The following is a 19,493-nucleotide window of genomic DNA, read 5'->3' as shown; positions in this document are numbered from 1 at the left end:
CCTTTTATGAGGCACCTTATCAAACGCCTTTTGGAAATCTAAAAACGCCACATCCACCGGTTCCCCTCTGTCTACCGCACTAGTCACATCCTCATAGAAATCCAATAAATTCGATAAACACGACTTCCCCTTAACGAATCCATGCTGCGTCTGCTCTATCAAACCATTCTTTTCTAGGTGCCTCGCTATTTCTTCTTTGATGACGGATTCTAGCATTTTTCCAACTACAGACGTTAAACTATCCAGCCTATAATTCCCTGCCTTTTGTCTGCTACCTTTTTTAAACAGCGGCGTAACATTAGCCGTTTTCCAATCTTCCAGCACTTCCCCAGAATCCAGCGAAGTTTGGTAAATAATCACTAAGGCATCCAGTATCACCTCTGCCATTTCCTTCAGAACCCCGGGATGCATTCCATCCAGTCCCGGGGACTTGTCCACCATCAGTCCCGCTAGTCTATCAAGCACTACCTCTCTAGTGACAGTAATCGCATTCAGGCCCTCAACTCCTACCATCCTTCTATCTTTAATATCCGGCAAACTATTTGTCTCCTCCTCTGTGAAGACCGAGGCAAAAAACTTATTTAAGGCCTCAGCCATTTCCTCATCTCCCACCGCTAAATCCCCCCTCTCATCCTCCAAGGGTCCAACATTCACTCTAGCCAGCAAGGGCTGTAATTACTGCACAGGAGACCATTCAGCCCATCGATCCTGTACTGGCATTCTGCAATTACCCACATTGACCTTGCCTACTCTTTTCAGTTATTTTTCTCAGTGAATTCTGAAAGGTGTAATTAAACGTGACTTTTTGGAATCCACAGAGGGTATGATCTGTTCCATTCTCCAGCTGCAGACAGTTTGGTATCTGTATGATTTAAGGCAGATTCTCATATTTGATGTTACGACCTGACAGCTTTGTAAAGCCAGTCTTTGAGTTTTCACCGCTGGGTGCCTCCTTTGTTGCCCCACTGTGTGTGGATCCGAGCCTCTCAATGGGATAGAAGTCAGGTGCCTGAGGGCAGCGCAGTGAAGCTGGGAATTGTTCGGAGAAGCAGCAGTTTGTAGCAGAGGCAGAGGACAGGAGGTTAACGGGCGTTCATCCCTCCGATTTACGGGAAGCAGTGCCCCCCCCACCATCCCCCATCCCCCCCCCAGGCTGACCCTGTGAGAAAGGAACAGCGGCTGGAACCCTGTCATCATTCTGTCTGAGTCCAGGGAGCTCGGAATCTCAGCCAAATATTCCCAATCTTCCTGACCGTGACCCAGCTCCGAGCTCACATAACTCTGTCTCCAACACAGACAAACAACTCAGCAACTGGAGAACTCAAACACCCCACATCCCCCCCCTCACTGTCACCCCCCCAACACCCACCACTCCCAACCTCGCCCCCAACCCACTCCCCCAACTACCCCCCATCCCCATCCCCACCCCTCCCCACCTCCAACCCCCAGCTTCACCCCCACCCATCCCCTACCCCATCCCTCTTCCCACCCTCACCCCTCCCCCTCCCTACTTCCTCCCTCTCCTCATCCGCACCCCCTCCCCCACCCTCTCTCATCCCACCCACAGCTCCACCCCATCCTCTCCCTCCACTACACCCTCACCCCCAACCCCAGCCTCACCGTTACCCCCGCCTGAAAATGAACCCCTCATCAAGATTTTCCTTCCATGAAGCGTGTTGCCTGTTTGATTGGATTATGAGTTTCCATAATAATTATTGCCAATGGTTGTGGATGGTCTGGAGGGATGTCAGAAGTTGCAGCGAGACATTGATAGGATTCAAGACTGGGTGGAGAAGTGGCAGATGGACTTCAACCCAACCCAAGCTTGGTCTTTTCTCCTTGGAGCAACGAAGGATGAGAGGCGACCTGATAGAGGTGTATAAGAGGTATAGACTGGGTGGACTCTCAGAGGCTATTTCCCAGGGCTGAAATGGTCGCTATGAGAGGACACAGGTTTAAGGTGCTGGGAAGTAGGTACAGAGGGGATGTCAGGGGTAGGTTTTTCACTCGGAGGGTGGTGAGTGAGTGGAATCAGCTGCCATCGGTGGTGGTGGAGGCGAACTTGATAGGGTCTTTTAAGAGACTTCTGGATGAGCACATGGGATTTAATAGGATTGAGGGTTATAGGTGAGCCTAGTAGGTAGAGATATGATTGCCTCAACTTGTGGGCTGAAGGGCCTGTTTGTGCTGTAGTTTTTCTATGATTCTATGTTAACATTTTCCCAACAATAGATATTCGGCTAATAGCCCAATAGTTCCCTGCTTTTTTTCCTGCCTTTAGCTCCATTCATTTGTCTAATGCTACCCCTCTGGTGATGGTGATGATACTTAATTCCTCCCCTGCATTCTTTATTCTGATGTGGGGATGCCGGTGTTGGACTGGGGTACACACAGTGAGAATCTCACAACACCAGGTTACAGTACAACAGGTTTATTTGAATCACAAGCTTTTGGAGCACTGCCCCTTCATCAGGTGAGTGGTTTCTCAAACACAACACATGTAGACATATATAGACATTCTTTATTATTAATGAGATGAAGATGGGCATGAGGTGAAGGTGAGGGTGGGGGTGAGGTTGGCAGATGGAGTAGAATGGGGAAAATGTTCCTTGTAGAAGGGAGGACAGAAGAACAGAGTTTTATTCAAATGGAGAAAAGCTGCAGAAAGCTACAACACAAAGGCACTTGGGCACCAAACACAGAAAGCTAGCACACAGCAGGTAATCGGGAAGGCGAATGGAATATTCGATCTTATTTCAAGAGGGTTGGAGCATGAGTCAGGGAGTCTTGCTGCAACTGTATAAGGTACCGGAGAGTGCATCTGGAGCACTGTGAGCAGTTTTGATCCCCTTATTTAAGGAAAAATATTTAATTGGAGGCAATTCAGAGAAGGTTCACTGGGAGATCCCCAGTACGGAAGGATTGTCTTATGAGGAAAATAAGTCGGGACTCTACTCATTGGAGTTTAGAAGAATGAGAGATGATCTCACTGAAACATAGAGGATTCTGAAGGGGTTTGACAGGGTAAATGCTGAGAGGATATTCCCCCTCATGGGGGAGCCGAGGACCAGACGGCAGGGTCTCAGAATGAAGGGGCACCAATTTAACACTGAGATGAGGAAGAATTTCTTCTCTCAGAGAGTGGTTCATCTTTGGAGCTCCTCATCACAGGGAGCTGGTTCTCTTTGCCCTCTTATTCCTCAACTTTATTCCACTGTGGTATGTCTGGGTAGCATGGTGGCACAGTGGTTAGCACTGCTGCCTCACAGCACCAGGGATCTAGGTTCGATTCCCAGCTTGGGTCACGGTCTGTGTGGATTCTGCATGTTCTCTCTGTGTCTATGTGGGTTTCCTCCGGGTGCTCCGGTTTCCTCCCTGTGGGTTAGGTTTATTGGCCATGGTAAATTGCCCCTTAGTGTCGGGGGAATTAGTGGGGTAAATACATGGGTTTGTGAGAATAGGGCCTGGGTGGCATTACTGTGGGTACAGACATGATGGGCTGAATGGCCTCCTTCTGCACTGTAGGGATTCTATGTCTGTCCTGTTCCTGTTGATCCCTTGTCCCTTCTGTCACACAAAGAACAAAGAAAATTACAGCACAGAACAAACCCTTCAATCCTCTAAGCCTGCACTGACCATGCTGCCTGACTTAACTCAAATCTACCTCTTACATCTCCTTTAAACCTTGCCCCTCGCACCTTAAACCTTCTAGTAACTGACTCTTCCACCCTGGGAAAAAGCTTCTGACTATCCACTCTGTCCATGCCCCTCATAATCTTGTAGACTTCACTCAGGTCTCCCCTCAACCTCCGTCGTTCCAGTGAGAGCAACTAAGTTTCTCCAACCTCTCCTCATAGCTAATGCCCTCCATACCAGGCAACGTCCTGGTAAATCTTTTCTGTACCCTCTCCAAAGCCTCCACATCCTTCTGGTAGTGTGGTGACCAGAATTGAACACTATATTCCAAGTGCAGCCTCACTAAGGTTCTATAAAGCTGCAACGTGACTTGCCAATTGTTGGACTCAATGCCACCAGCCTCCCTCCTCTCGCTGCCTCATCCTCAGGGTTTTTTTCTTGGTTTGCTGCTGCTTCCTCTGGTTTTGTTGAAAAGAAATCTGTGATCCAAACAAATGAGGAGAGGCAGGCCAGTTAAACACAGCTTCCTGGCTGGTGGCAATTGCTATCCGGATGATGAGGGTAAGTCCACCTCTCGCATTAAACATTTTCCAAAAGTACTTTCCTGCTCATTCTATCATTAAACTCTCCCTCTCTCTTCTCTTATTTCATTTATATTGTACGTGAAGAGAAAATATTGTCTTTTTATGGTATCTGTCAGCACCTCAGGATGTCTAAGCGTGTTTGGAAGGAACAGGTTAATTATTGAAGTGGGGACAGTGTAAACTCTGAAACGCAGCAGCTAAAATAAGGGAGGAGATCCCAAAACTAACGATGCCAAAATGAATGGGTATTGTGATTTTGTGATGTCGATTGAAGGATAAATTTATTCACTCAAACTGTGGAGAATTCCCGGATCAACTTGTGATCGATTACATTGAAACCAGAGAACTTTGAATTAAGGTCTCCTCAGAAAAACAGGACCACAGACAGTGCAGCACTCCCTCAGCACTGACCCTCTGACAGTGCGGCACTCCCTCAGCACTGACCCTCTGACAGTGCGGCACTCCCTCAGCACTGACCCTCTGACAGTGCGGCACTCCCTCAGCACTGACCCTCTGACAGTGCGGCACTCCCTCAGCACTGACCCTCTGACAGTGCGGCACTCCCTCAGCACTGACCCTCTGACAGTGCGGCACTCCCTCAGCACTGACCCTCTGACAGTGCGGCACTCCCTCAGTACTGACCCTCTGACAGTGCGGCACTCCCTCAGTACTGACCCTCTGACAGTGCGGCACTCCCTCAGCACTGACCCTCTGACAGTGCGACACTCCCTCAGCACTGACCCTCTGACAGTGCGACACTCCCTCAGCACTGACCCTCTGACAGTGCGGCGCTCCCTCAGCACTGACCCTCTGACAGTGCGGCACTCCCTCAGCACTGACCCTCTGACAGTGCGGCACTCCCTCAGTACTGACCCTCTGACAGTGCGGCACTCCCTCAGCACTGACCCTCTGACAGTGCGGCAGTCCCTCAGCACTGACCCTCTGACAGTGCGGCACTCCCTCAGCACTGACCCTCTGACAGTGCAGCACTCCCTCAGCGCTGACCCTCTGACAGTGCGGCACTCCCTCAGTACTGTATTGGAGTCTCAGCTGGACTTGTGTTGTTGAAGGTTGATTTGAATGTTTGATTTTCTATGTGTAACGGTGAGATTTCTGCTTTCTGACGCCTTGGATGTTGTGGTGAGCTGTGAGGGATTAATCTCTATCTATTTGTATTTCAGAATTTGTTTGAGTTTGCCAGTCTATCCTGAGATCCTTTCCATCTGATGATGGAGTCCGATCGACATGCTGTCACTCTGTATCTCCTCAGTCTCTGTGTCAGCAGCAGCCTGGCCTGTTTCTGTGAGAAATACCCCTGGTCGCAATGGTCAACCTGTTCCGTGACCTGCGGAGGGGGTCAAACCAGTCGCTACCGGTCAGTGTCCACCCACAATCTCACACCAGTTTGCAAAGTTCTCCATCTTTGGCTCAGGAGGTGGTCAAAGGGCAAAGGGCAGGAGTGGGAGCAGCGCAGGAGGGTGATGTGGGCATGGAAAGGTCAACAGGGGCAAGAGGCAGGTGAGGGAGAGTGTATGGAGTGTGAGGGGAGGTGATGAGGGAGACGGGGAGGATGTGAGGAGAGGTGTTGAGGAAGGTGGGGAGGGTATGAGGGGAGGTGTGATGAGGGAGAGTGCAGGGAGTGCGAAGGAGGTGAGGAAGATAGGGAGGGTGTGAGGGGAGTGGGGGAGTGAGGAGAGTGAGGGAGATAGGGAGGATGTGAGGGGAGGTGAGTGAGATAGGGAGGGTATGAGGGGAGATGATGAGGAAGATGGGGAGGGTACGAGGGGAGGTGAGAGAGATAGGGAGGCTGTGAGGGAAGGTGAGTGAAATAGAGAGGGTGTAAGGGGAGATGATGAGAGAGACGGGGAGAATGTGAGGGGAGGTGAGGAGATAGTGAGGGTGTGAGTGGGGGTGAGGGAGATAGGGAGGGTGTGAGTGGGGGTGAGGGAGATAGTGAGGGTGTGAGTGGGGGTGAGGGAGATAGGGAGGGTGTGAGTGGGGGTGAGGGAGATAGGGAGGGTGTGAGTGGGGGTGAGGGAGATAGGGAGGGTGTGAGTGGGGGTGACGGAGATAGAGAGGGTGTGAGTGGGGGTGAGGGAGATAGGGAGGGTGTGAGTGGGGGTGAGGGAGATAGGGAGGGTGTGAGTGGGGGTGAGGGAGATAGGGAGGGTTGTGTGGAGGATGAAATGGAGGGGGGTGTCAGTGGGGGCGGGCTGTGATAATCTGGTTATTAACCCTGTCTCTCTGCTTCACTCAGGAAGTTTAAATTCGATGAATATTACCGCAAGTTTAACTGCAACAGAATCTGCTCTCCCAGAACACAACGCAAGGAGTGTAACACCCAGGGGTGCAGCACCCCCTGTCTGATCGGGGACTGGACGGGCTGGTCAATCTGTGACCCCTGCGTCAGGAAACAGGTACACACTATCCTCCCAAAATCCCACCTGCCTCACCCTGAGGGGCAGTGGAGAGGGGGGGAGGGGGCGAGGGGGCGAGGGGGGGGGAGCGGGAGAGAGGGGGAGGGGGCGAGGGGGGGGAGCGGGAGAGAGGGGGAGGGGGCGAGGGGGGGAGAGGGAGAGATGGGGGAGGGGAAGGGGGGAGAGGGAGAGAGGGGGGAGGGGAAGGGGGGAGAGGGAGAGAGGGGGGAGGGGAAGGGGGGAGAGGGAGAGGGATGAGAGGGGGAGTGTCAAGTGGAAAGAACACTGGGAAGTGTGAGGAGAGTGACATAGAAACGTGGAAACAAAGAAGCGAGAACCAGGAGGAGGCCATTTGGCCCTTTGAGCCTGCTCTGTCATTCATTTTGATCATGAATTGAATTCAATATCCTGATCCCCCCTGTCCCCCTATCCCTCAACCCCTTTAGCCCCAAGAACTATATCTAATTTCTTCTTGAAATCAGACATTTTGTCCTCAGCTACTTTCTGTGGGAGTGAATTCCACACATTCCCCACCCTCTGGGTGAAGAAATCTCTCCTCCCCTCAGTTCTAAAAGGTTTCCCCCTTATCCTCAAACTCTGACCCCCAGTTCTGGACTCCCCCACCATCGGGAACATTCTTTCTGAATCTACCCTGTCTAACCCTGTGTGAATTTTATAAGTTTCTATCAGATCCCCTCTCACTCTACTAAACTCCAGTGAATATAATCCTAACCCACTTAATCTCTCCTCATGTCAGAGCTGCCATCCCAGGAATTAGCCTGATAAACCTTCACTTCCCTCTATAGCAAGGACATCCTTCCTCAGATAAGGAGACCACAATACTCCAGGTGTGGCCTCACCAATGCCCTGTACAATTGCAGTAAAATATCCCTCTCCCTGTGCCCAAATCCTCTCGCTGTGAAGGGCAACATACCATTTGCCTTCTTTACTGCCTGCTGTACCTGCGCGCTCACTTTCAGTGACTGATGAACAAGGACACCAAGGTCTTGCTGAGTATCTGCCTCTCTCAACTCATTCAAATAGTAATCTGTCTTCCTATTATTGTTACCAAAGTGGATAACCTCACATTTATCCACATTATACTGCATCTGCCATGCAGATACCCTCACACTCAGCCTGTCCAAATCATGCTGAAGCAAGTCTGCATCCTCCTCACTGCTCACCCTCCCACACAACTTTGTATCATCTGCAAATCTGGAGTTAATACATTCCATTCTCTCTCCCAAATCATTAATATATAATGTGAACAGTTGGGGTCCTACCACAGGTCCCTGTGGAACCCCACTAGTCACTGCCTGCCAGTCAAAAAAAGGCCCATTTATGCCAACTCTCTGCTTCCTATCTGCTAACCAGCTTTCTATCCGTCTCATGACATTACCTGCAATCCCGTGTGCTTTAACTTTACGCAGTATTCTGTTATGTGAGGCTCTGCCGAAAGCCTTCTGAAAGTCTAAATAAACCACATCACCCTGGTAATTGTACTAGTTACATCCTCAGGGAGGTTACGGGGAGGGGAAAGGTAAGGGAGATGGAAATAAAGAGGGGACTACAGTGCAGTGAGTGAAAAAGAGAGAATGGGACGAGGGGAAGGATGGAGGAGGAGGTGAAGGGGATGGGGTAGTGAGGGGCAGAGTGGAGGAGGGGGATGGGATAGAGGAGTGAGGGGCAGAGTGGAGGAGCGGGAGGGGATGGAGGAGTGAGGGGCAGAGTGGAGGAGGGGGAGGGGATGGAAGAGTGAGGGGCAGAGTGGAGGAGGGGGAGGGGATGGAGGAGTGAGGGGCAGAGTGGAGGAGGGGGAGGGGATGGAGGAGTGAGGGGCAGAGTGGAGGAGGGGGAGGGGATGGAAGAGTGAGGGGCAGAGTGGAGGAGGGGGAGGGGATGGAGGAGTGAGGGGCAGAGTGGAGGACGGGGGAGGTGATGGAGGAGTGAGGGACAGATTGGCGGAGGGGGCTGAGGTGTTGGGAAATGGGGAGGGGCTGGAGGGTTTGGTGGTCGTGGGGAGGTGTAATGGTTGCGGGAGATACTCTGATCCCCCGGTGTCTGGGTGCTGACAGTTCGCTGTACTGATTTACCTCCTGGGCATTTCGATCGACATGGTTGTGATGGGCTGAATGGCCTCTTGCTGTACTGACTGCTCCATCACTGTGCTGATTGGTGCAGGGATCTTTAGTTTCGTTACAGGCCCCTGCTGAAGCCAGCCCAGTTTGGGGGATGGTGCGAGGAGACGGAGATGGACAGTGAGAGGCCGTGTTTACCTAACAGACTGTGTAATATCCAGCAGACAGACTGTGTCAACATGTTCCGCTGCCTGAACGGTAACAATCTCCTCATTCCTGCAGCGCTCTATGTGGCTCTCAGCCTCTCCCCACTTCACCCTACACACCCGCCATCTGATACGTGTTAAAGCTTCGTGGGACCTGGGTATCACTGGCTGGGCCAGCAGTTACTGCCCATCCCTAATTGCCCTTGAGCTGAGGTTCTCACTCGGTCAAGGATGTGCTGGCCTTGGACAGGGTCCAGAGGAGGTTCGCAGTTGGAGGGCAGTGACCAGTGGAGTGCCACAGGGGTCAGTGCTGGGACTGCAGCTCCTTACAATGTAACCAGGATAGCACAGTGGGTTAGCGCTGCTGCCTCACAGCGTCAGGGTCCTGGGTTCGATTCCCGGCTCGGGTCACTGTCCGTGTGAAATTTGTACATTCTCCCCATGTCTACATGGGTTTCCTCCGGGTGCTCCGGTTTCCTCCCACAGTCCAAAGATGTGCGGGTTAGGCGGATTGGCCAGGGTAAATTGCCCCTTAGTGTGAGAGGAATTAGTAGGGGAAATAAGTAGGGTTATGGGGATAGGGCCTGGGTGGGATTGTGGTGGGGGCAGATTCGATGGGCTGAATGGCCTCCTTTGGAGGAAGGAAAGGAGTGTACCCTGGCCAAATTTACAGATGATGCAAAGATGGGAGGGGAGGCAGGTTTACAAGGATTTAAATAGTTCACAGAGATAGTAACAGGTTAAATGAGGAGACAGGAAATGTGAGATTGTTCATCTTGGAAGAAAGGAGAGGGTGGATTATTATTTAAATGGAGAGAGACTGCAGAAAGCTGTGGCACAAAGACACTGGGGAGCGGGAGGAGTCCCTCTTCGTGAAACTGAGAAAGCGAGCATACAAAGTGTAGAAGGTAACTGGGAAGGCAAATGGAAAGGCCCTCTGATCCACCCCTTCTGTCTCTATTGACCCTCCAATCCCATCTCCCTCTTCAAACTCCAACCTGTCTGCCCCTACCATCCCCCTTCCCCCTTCAGCCACCCTCCACACCATCCTCACCCACACCCACCCTTCATCCTTCTACCTGAACAGGCAGCAGAGTGTGGCGACTCGGGGAGTTTCACAGGAACTTCATTGCAGTGTTAGTTTAACCCTTACTTGTCACTAATAAACTGTAACTGTATTCCCAGGACGCTGTATAGCCGAGGAGCTGGAATGTAATGGTCAGCATGACTGTGGAGATGGTTCCGATGAAGAAGGTTGTAAAATAAGGCGGGATCCGCCTTGTCTCCGCAAGGTCCAACCCCTCCCTGGAGCCCAGCTCATTGGCAGCGGGTAAGAGAGGGTCGGGGGGCCAGGGTAGGGATGGATCAGGAGTTGAGGTTGGGCATTGGTCATGAATTGGGGATGCAAGTGGCTGTGGGTCAAGCACTGGGGTCTTGGGTCAGTGGTTATGGGGGCTGGGTAAGGGCTGGAGGGCGGGAATCAGTCAGTGGTCAAGGTAGAGCCATGGGTTAGGGGTCAAGAGAGGGTCAAGGGTTAGGATAGGGATGGGTCAACGGTACAAATGGGTCAGGGTTGATGGGGAGAGCGGGTCAGAATCAGAGTGGGAGAGTTGGGGTTGAGGTGGTTTATCAGACTTAGGGTCAGGGTGTTGGGGGTGGAGTGTGGGTGGCACATTGGGCTGTTATATTAGTGGGCACCATCCAATCAGGATGGACGTGAGAGGGAACATCAGTTTGGTTTCACAGAAGGGGGTGGTGGTGGTGGTTGTGCATGAGGTGGAACAGGGCAAGAGCCTACCCAACCTGTAAGCTGGGTCCAACTGGAGTGGGCATGAATGAATGAAAGGGAGGAAGGGAGGGAGGAAGAGAGGGATTGCAGCAGAGGGGCGTAGGAATGGGCCTGGGAATGGATGTGGATATGGGGGATGGGTGAGGGCTGTGCGCGTGGGTAAGGGGAGGAGGTAGCTGTCATGGGTGGAGTGGATTGGAAGGGTGGGTATGGGGAGAGATTGGGTTTGGGGAGTGCGGAGTGTGGGTGGGTGTGAAGAGGCCACTGACGGATGGATGCTGGGCAGGTGTCCAGTGTCTCCCGGGGAGACAGTGACACTGTGGTATTGTCACATAGTCCAGAGGTCATAGTAACACCCTGGGGACCTGGGTTCAAATCCCACCTCAGCAGCTGGTGGAATTGAAAAGTTAGTCTCAGTAAAGGTGAAAAAATATTGTTGATTCAAACCTTTGATTGTTGGAAAAACCCATCTGGTTCACTCATGTCCTTTAGAAGGAAGGAAGTCTGCCGTCCTTACCCGGTATGGCCTACACGTGACTCCAGAGCCACAGCAATGTGGCTGACTCTCAACTGCCCTCTGGAATGACTCAGTTCAATGACTCAGTTGAAGGACGGTATTGTATATTCCACGCTGTGGCCAGTGAGCTTTACTGTGTCTGTGTCCTCGGCGAGCCTTTCCTTCCCGATAACGGGATAGAGAGAGTCGGCACTGTTTAAATTGAGACCATTTCATCAAACCCTACAGTGCAGAAAGAGGCCCTTCGGCCCATCGAATCTGCACCGAACACAATCCCACCCAGGCCCTACCCCCATATCCCTATACATTATACCCACTAATCCCTCTAACCTCCGCTACTCTGGACACTAAGGGGCAATTTTTTTTTAGCATGGCCAATCAACCTAACCCGCACATCTTTGGGCTGTGGGAGGAAACCGGAGCACCCAGAGGAAACCCACGCAGACACGAGGAGAATGTGCAAACTCCACACAGACAGTGACCCGAGCTGGGAATCGAACCCAGGACCCTGGAGCTGTGAAGCAGTAGTGCTAACCCACTGTGCTACCCAGTTTGTTACAGGCTATTTACAAAGACCCTCAGGAGAAAGCTGATTGGATTGACCTGGATGCCCCTGGCCACATGACCTCTTACACCATCAATATTATCACGGTCTTGTTATTATAACCATGAACCCGTGACAGATACTTACACAGCAATCCTCCCCCAGAAGGAGGCGATGTGGGACACTTGCCCCCTTTCTGTATGCAACCCCAGTCTCCGGGGATCAACTCTGGCCAACCTTTCAGGTTGATGAGCTTTCCCCTGAGCTGGAACTGTGAGCATTAGTATGGGTGTGAAGATGGTCGTAGCTGATGTCGGTTTGGTGTTGAATCCCCACTTTAGCAGCTGCTCAGTAATGATGTGTCTCCCCCCTGCAGGTACAACGTGCTGGCGGGGGAGATGGGAGGGGAGATCCTCAACAACACTTACTATGGCAAAGACTGCGTCACCATACAGCGTGGCATCATTGGAGAACTCTACCGAGTGCCCAGCAACCTGGATAACATCACCTTCACGGTACAAAAACCCAGGAACAGTGCCACCCCATGGAATCGGGATAGATCCGGACCCCGGGATTGGGATCTCACACTCTCCATTAAACCGGAATAGATCCAGACCCCGGGATTGGGATCTCATACTCTTCATTAAACCGGGATAGATCCGGACCCTGGGATTGGGATCTCACACTCTTCATTAAACCGGGATAGATCCGGACCCTGGGATTGGGATCTCACACTCTCCATTAAACCGGGATAGATCCGGACCCTAGGATTGGGATCTCACACTCTCCATTAAACCGGGATAGATCCGGACCCCAGGATTGGGATCTCACACTCTCCATTAAACCAGGATAGATCCGGACTCCGGGATTGGGATCTCACACTCTCCATTAAACTGGGATAGATCCGGACTCCGGGATTGGGATCTCACACTCTCCATTAAACCAGGATAGATCCGGACTCCGGGATTGGGATCTCACGGTCACCATGGAATTGGGATAGGTCCAGACCCCGGGATTGGGAACTCACATTCTCCATTAAACCGGGATAGATCCAGACCCCCGGGATTGGGATCTCACACTCTCTATTAAACCAGGATAGATCCGGACCCTGGGATTGGGATCTCACACTCTCCATTAAACCGGGATAGATCCGGACCCTGGGATTGGGATCTCACACTCTCCATTAAACCAGGATAGATCCGGACCCCGGGATTGGGATCTCACACTCTCCATTAAACCAGGATAGATCTGGACTCCGGGATTGGGACCTCACGGTCACCATGGAATTGGGATAGATCCGGACCCCGGGATTGGAATCTCACACTCTCCATTAAACCGGGATAGATCCGGACCCCGGGATTGGGATCTCACACTCTCCATTAAACCGGGATAGATCCGGACCCCGGGATTGGGATCTCACACTCTCCATTAAACTGGGATAGATCCGGACCCCGGGATTGGGATCTCACACTCTCCATTAAACCAGGATAGATCTGGACTCCGGGATTGGGATCTCACACCCTCCATTAAACTGGGATAGATCTGGACTCCGGGATTGGGACCTCACGGTCACCATGGAATTGGGATAGGTCCAGACCCCGGGACTGGGAACTCACATTCTCCATTAAACCGGGATAGATCCAGACTCCGGGATTGGGATCTCACACTCTCCATTAAACTGGGATAATCCGGAGCCTGTAATTGGGACCTCACAATTGCCATGGAATTGGGCTAGATCTGGATCCCAGGATTAGGATCTGACACCGTCCATTAAACCTGGAGAGACCCTGACCCCGGGATTGGGACATCACGGTCACCTTGGAAACGGGAGAGATCCGGACCCCTTGATTGGAATCTGGGGCTCTCCATTAATCTGGGATAGATCCTAACCTGGGATTGGGATCTTGTGCTCTCCATTAAACCGGGAAAAACGCTGATCTCAGAGTTTGTGTTTATCCAGGTCAGCGATCTGGAAGATGATGTGACGAGTGAATTCTATACTGATGCCTCTAAGTATGAATCAAAGGTTTCATCGTCATCGCAGAATTACGGTGATTATTCCAGCTCCTTCAACATCCCAATCCTCTTCGGACGGAAAAAATCAAAGGAAACCAAACGGACATCCAGTTTCATGAAAATCATCAAAGCTGCAGCAAAGAAGGTATCATCCCCGAAATCCAATCAAAGACATCTGCACCTTTAACCACTCTGGGAGTGTTTGATGGGGGGACAGTGTAGAGGGAGCTTTACTCTGTATCTAACCCCGTGCTGTACCTGTCCTGGGAGTGTTTGATGGGGGACAGTGTAGAGGGAGCTTTACTCTGTATCTAACCCCATGCTGTACCTGTCCTGGGAGCGTTTGATGGGGACAGTGTAGACGGAGCTTTACTCTGTATCTAACCCCGTGCTGTACCTGTCCAGGGAGTGTTTGATGGGGACAGTGTAGAGGGAGCTTTACTCTGTATCTAACCCCGTGCTGTACCTGTCCAGGAAGTGTTTGATGGGGACAGTGTAGAGGGAGCTTTACTCTGTATCTAACCCCGTGCTGTACCTGTCCTGGGAGTGTTTGATGGGGACAGTGTAGAGGGAGCTTTACTCTGTATCTAACCCCGTGCTGTACCTGCCCTGGGAGTGTTTGATGGGGACAGAGTAGAGGGAGCTTTACTCTGTATCTAACCCCGTGCTGTACCTGTCCTGGGAGTGTTTGATGGGGAGACAGTGTAGAGGGAGCTTTACTCTGTATCTAACCCCGTGCAGTATCTGTCCTGGGAGTGTTTGATGGGGGGACAGTGTAGAGGGAGCTTTACTCTGTATCTAACCCCGTGCTGTACCTGTCCTGGGAGTGTTTGATGGGGACAGTGTAGAGGGAGCTTTACTCTGTATCTAACCCCGTGCTGTACCTGTCCTGGGAGTGTTTGATGGGGGGACAGTGTAGAGGGAGCTTTACTCTGTATCTAACCCTGTGCTGTACCTGTCCTGGGAGTGTTTGATGGGGACAGTGTAGAGGGAGCTTTACTCTGTATCTAACCCCGTGCTGTACCTGTCCTGGGAGTGATTGATGGGGGCAGTGTAGAGGGAGCTTTACTCTGTATCTAACCCCGTGCTGTACCTGTCCTGGGAGTGTTTGATGGGGGCAGTGTAGAGGGAGCTTTACTCTGTATCTAACCCCGTGCTGTACCTGTCCTGGGAGTGTTTGATGGGGACAGTGTAGAGGGAGCTTTACTCTGTATCTAACCCTGCCGTACCTGTCCTGGGAGTGTTTGATGGGGACAGTGTAGAGGGAGCTTTACTCTGTATCTAACCCTGTGCTGTACCTGTCCTGGGAGTGTTTGATGGGGACAGTGTAGAGGGAGCTTTACTCTGTATCTAACCCCGTGCTGTACCTGTCCTGGGAGTGTTTGATGGGGACAGTGTAGAGGGAGCTTTACTCTGTATCTAACCCTGTGCTGTACCTGTCCTGGGAGTGTTTGATGGGGGGACAGTGTAGAGGGAGCTTTACTCTGTATCTAACCCCGTGCTGTACCTGTCCTGGGAGTGTTTGATGGGGACAGTGTAGAGGGAGCTTTACTCTGTATCTAACCCCGTGCTGTACCTGTCCTGGGAGTGTTTGATGGGGACAGTGTGTAGAGGGAGCTTTACTCTGTATCTAACCCCGTGCTGTACCTGTCCTGGGAGTGTTTGATGGGGACAGTGTAGAGGGAGCTTTACTCTGTATCTAACCCCGTGCTGTACCTGTCCTGGGAGTGTTTGATGGGGACAGTGTAGAGGGAGCTTTACTCTGTATCTAACCCCGTGCTGTACCTGTCCTGGGAGTGTTTGATGGGGACAGTGTAGAGGGAGCTTTACTCTGTATCTAACCCCGTGCTGTACCTGTCCTGGGAGTGTTTGATGGGGGGACAGTGTAGAGGGAGCTTTACTCTGTATCTAACCCCGTGCTGTACCTGTCCTGGGAGTGTTTGATGGGGACAATGTAGAGGGATCTGATGAACACTGGTCCCTGTTGTTTGGTTAATATTTCTTTCTTGGATCCAATCAGGATTCTGCGTTTGTCCGAGTTCACAAAACAATTTGCAGTGTCAGAGTTCCGGATGAATGAAAATAAGCTTCACGCCTCGGAGACCTTCCTGCAAGCTCTGAGCAGCCTGCCATTGGAGTATCATTACGCTATGTACAATCGGATATTCCAGGATTTTGGAACTCATTACTTCACCGCTGGGAAGATGGGCGGTGTTTACGATGTCCTATACCAGTATGACAGGAAGGAGATAAACAGTTCAGGTACACAATCTCAGCTACCAAACAGGGAGGAATACAGGATGGGATTGGAGACAGGGTCTGGGGGGGATTGGAGACAGGGTCTGGATGGGATTGGAGACAGGGTCTGGGGGGATTGGAGACAGGGTCTGGGGGGGATTGGAGACAGGGTCTGGAGGGGGATTGGAGACAGGGTCTCGGGGGGATTGGAGACAGGGTCTGGGGGGGATTGGAGACAGGGTCTGGGGGGGCAGGATTGGAGACAGGGTCTGGGGGGGGATTGGAGACAGGGTCTGGGGGGGATTGGAGACAGGGTCTGGGGGGGATTGGAGACAGGGTCTGGATGGGATACCGGGACATGGGATTGGAGACAGAGAAAATCTTTCCCAGGATGTGGGCATTGCTGGATAATTCAGCATTTATTGTCCATCCCTAATTGCCCCTTGAGATGGTGGTGGTGAACTGTCTTCTTGAACCCGCTGCAGTCCATGTGATGTAGGTACATGCACTGTGCTGATAGGGAGGGAGTTCCAGGATTCTCACCCAGTGACAGTGAAGGAACGGTGATATATTTCCAAGTCAGGATGGTGAGTGACTTGGAGGGGAACCTCCAGGTGGGGGTGTTCCCAGGTATCTGCTGCCCTTGGTAGTGGTTGTGAGTTTGGAAGGTGCTGCCTAAGGAGCCTTGGTGAGTTCCTGCAGTACATCTTGTACATGGTACACACAGCTGCCACTATGTTTTGATGGTGGAGTGAGTGAATATTGATGGTGGAAGGGTTAGCAATTGAGTGGGGCTGTTTTGTCCTGGATGGTGTCGAGTTTCTTGAGTGTTGTGGGAGCTGTACCCATCCAGGGAAGTGGGGAGTATCCCATCACACTCCTAACTTGTGCCTTGTACATGGTGGACAGGGTTCCTTCACTGTCACTGGGTCAAAATCCTGAGGCAGCTCACCTCCACCTTCTCCGTGAAATATTATTTTGAAAATCAGGAAGAGGGAGTGTTATCCTTGTTACAGGCACAACACTTTCTTCATTCAATCATGGAATGTGGGTGTCACTGGCTGGCCAGCAATTATTGTCCATCCCTAATTGCCCTTGAACTGAGTGTCTCACTCAGGCCATCTCAGAGGGCAGTTAAGAATTATTGCTGTGGCTCTGAAGTCACATGTAGGCCAGACCGGGTAAGAATGGCAAATTTCCTTCCTTAACCCTAATCCTTCACACTGATATTATAGTTAAGAAAGCCCCACCAACACCTTCTCAGAAGATTACTTTCTCAGAAGACTAAGGAAATCTGGCATGTCCGCTATGACTCTCACCAACTTTTACAGATGCACCATAGAAAGCATTCTTTCTGGTTGTATCACAGCCTGGTCTGGGCTCCTGCTCTGCCCAAGACCACAAGGAACTACAAACAGTCGTGAATGTAGCCCAATCCATCACGCAAACCAGCCTCCCATCCATTGACTCTGTCTACACTTCCCACTGCCTCGGCAAAGCAGCCAGTATAATTGAGGACCCCACGCACTCCGGACATTCTCTCTTCCACCTTCCTCCATCAAGAAAAGAATACAAAAGTCTGAGGTCCCGTACCGACCGACTCAAGAACAGCTTCTTCCCTGCTGCTGTCAGACTTTTGAATGGACCTACCTCGCATTAAGTTGATCTTTCTCTACACCCTCGCTGTGACTGTAACACTACATTCTGCACCCTCTCCTTTCTTTCTCAATGAAAAGTGGTATGCTTTGTCTGTATAGCACACAAGAGGCAATACTTTTTACTGTTTCCCAGTACATGTGACAATAATAAATCAAATCAAAGTAAAACATTAGTAAACCAGATGGATTTTTACAACAATCATTTCATAGTCAGCATTACTGAGACTAGCTTTATAAATCCAGATTTATAAATCGAATTTAGTTATGCCAGCGGCCATGTAGACATTTGGACCCAATTTGAATCCAGTTGTTCACTTTTATACTGATAGTATTTTTTTAAAGATGCAAAAGGTGGCAGGGTAGCACAGTGGGTTAGCACTGCTGCTTCACAGCTCCAGGGTCCTGGGTTCGATTCCCAGCTTGGGTCACTGTCTGTGTGGAGTTTGCACATTCTCCTCATGTCTGCGTGGGTTTGCTCCGGTTTCCTCCCACAGTCCAAAGATGTGCGGGTTAGATTGATTGGCCATGCTAAATTGACCCTTAATATCCTGGGATGTGTAGGTTAGAGGGATAAGTGGGTATAATGTGGGGGGGGGGGGGGGGGTAAGCCCTGGGTGGGATTGTGGTCGGTGCAGACTCGATGGGCTGAAGGGCCTCTTTTTGCACTGTAGGGTTCTATGATTCTATGAAAACTTGTCAGTGTTGATATTGAAAGGGATGTGTGTGCCTGTACAAGGAACGCAGAAAGTTAATGTACAGTCACAGCAAGCAATAGGGAAGGCAAATGGCAAGTCATAGGGGGATTGGAGTCCAGGAATAGAGAGTTACAGTTATACAGGGTTTCAGTGAGCCCACATCTGGAATACTGTGTGCAGTTTTGGCCTCTACATTTCAGAAAGGATAGATTTGTATTGGAGACGGTACAGTGAAGGATTGGGCCCTGGGATGAGAGGGTTTGTCTGTGATGAGAGGCTGGGTTTGTAATCTCTAGAGTTTAGAAGGATGAGAGGTGATCTCAATGAAACCTATCAGATTCTGAAGGGGTTTGACAGGATGGGACACTGAGAGATTGTCCCCACTGGTCGGGGAATCTAAAACCCAGGGCACAGTCTCAGGATAAGGGGCCGATTATTTGGGACTCAGATGAGGAAACATTTCTTCACTCAGAGGGTTGTGAATCTTTAGAACTATCTTTCTCCTCCAGCGCATTGTGGGGGCTCCATTGTTGAGTATATTTAAGGCCGGAGAGACTGGTTTCTGGTCTCTCCGGAATAAAGGGATTTGGAGAGCAGGCAGGAAATGAAGTTGAAACCCAGAATCAGCCCTGTTGGTAATGAATGGCGGAACTTCATTGGAGAGTGTGGTCCAACACTCTTCCTGTTCCCTTTGTTCTCCACATACCTTCCCCTCCCTGTTCTGGATCTCTCTGGTTCCATCCTCCATCTCTTCCCCACTCTGACCATCTAATCTCCTCCCACCCAACTCACACCCACCTTTGTGCTTCTCCCCATCCGATCCAAGTCACCCCTCACTCTTGCCATATCAGCCCCCGCACTCCCACCATCGCTCACCCCTCACCCTGTCACTGTCATCCGGGACTGCATTAGAAAGCAGCAGACTGAGACCCATTGTTCAGCATCAGCCTAACTTTCTGTTGACTCCATCTCTCCGCAGGACTCACTCAGGCAGAAATGAAGGAATGTGTGAAAACCGAGACTGTCACACGCGTGTTATTTGTCAAGATCAGGAAAACCAAGATTAAATGTACCCAAAACCACATGACTGAACAGACCAAAGGTAAGGAGAAATG

The 19,493-nt window shown here is 51.1% G+C and overlaps 1 protein-coding gene across 1 annotated transcript in view; it reads left to right on the top strand.

Annotated features, from left to right (window-relative positions):
- Nucleotides 1–5,434: 5,434 nt before the first annotated feature.
- The window catches only part of LOC145339837 (complement component C6-like), a 43,824-nt gene continuing 29,765 nt past the window's right edge, over nt 5,435–19,493 (top strand). The window contains 9 exon segments of the mRNA XM_080184370.1: nt 5,435–5,595; nt 6,478–6,637; nt 8,829–8,973; nt 10,107–10,251; nt 12,148–12,286; nt 13,732–13,932; nt 15,808–15,840; nt 15,842–16,049; nt 19,358–19,480. Of these exon segments, the coding sequence (XP_080040496.1) occupies nt 5,447–5,595; nt 6,478–6,637; nt 8,829–8,973; nt 10,107–10,251; nt 12,148–12,286; nt 13,732–13,932; nt 15,808–15,840; nt 15,842–16,049; nt 19,358–19,480 (1,303 nt within the window). The 5' untranslated portion in view covers nt 5,435–5,446.

The sequence above is a fragment of the Carcharhinus amblyrhynchos genome, unplaced genomic scaffold (assembly GCF_965287045.1).
Source record: "Carcharhinus amblyrhynchos unplaced genomic scaffold, sCarAmb.v2.hapA scaffold_696, whole genome shotgun sequence".
Lineage (NCBI taxonomy): Eukaryota > Metazoa > Chordata > Chondrichthyes > Carcharhiniformes > Carcharhinidae > Carcharhinus > Carcharhinus amblyrhynchos.
The sequence above is the reverse complement of the archived record's forward strand: the minus strand, read 5'-3'. Positions and strand labels throughout refer to the sequence as shown.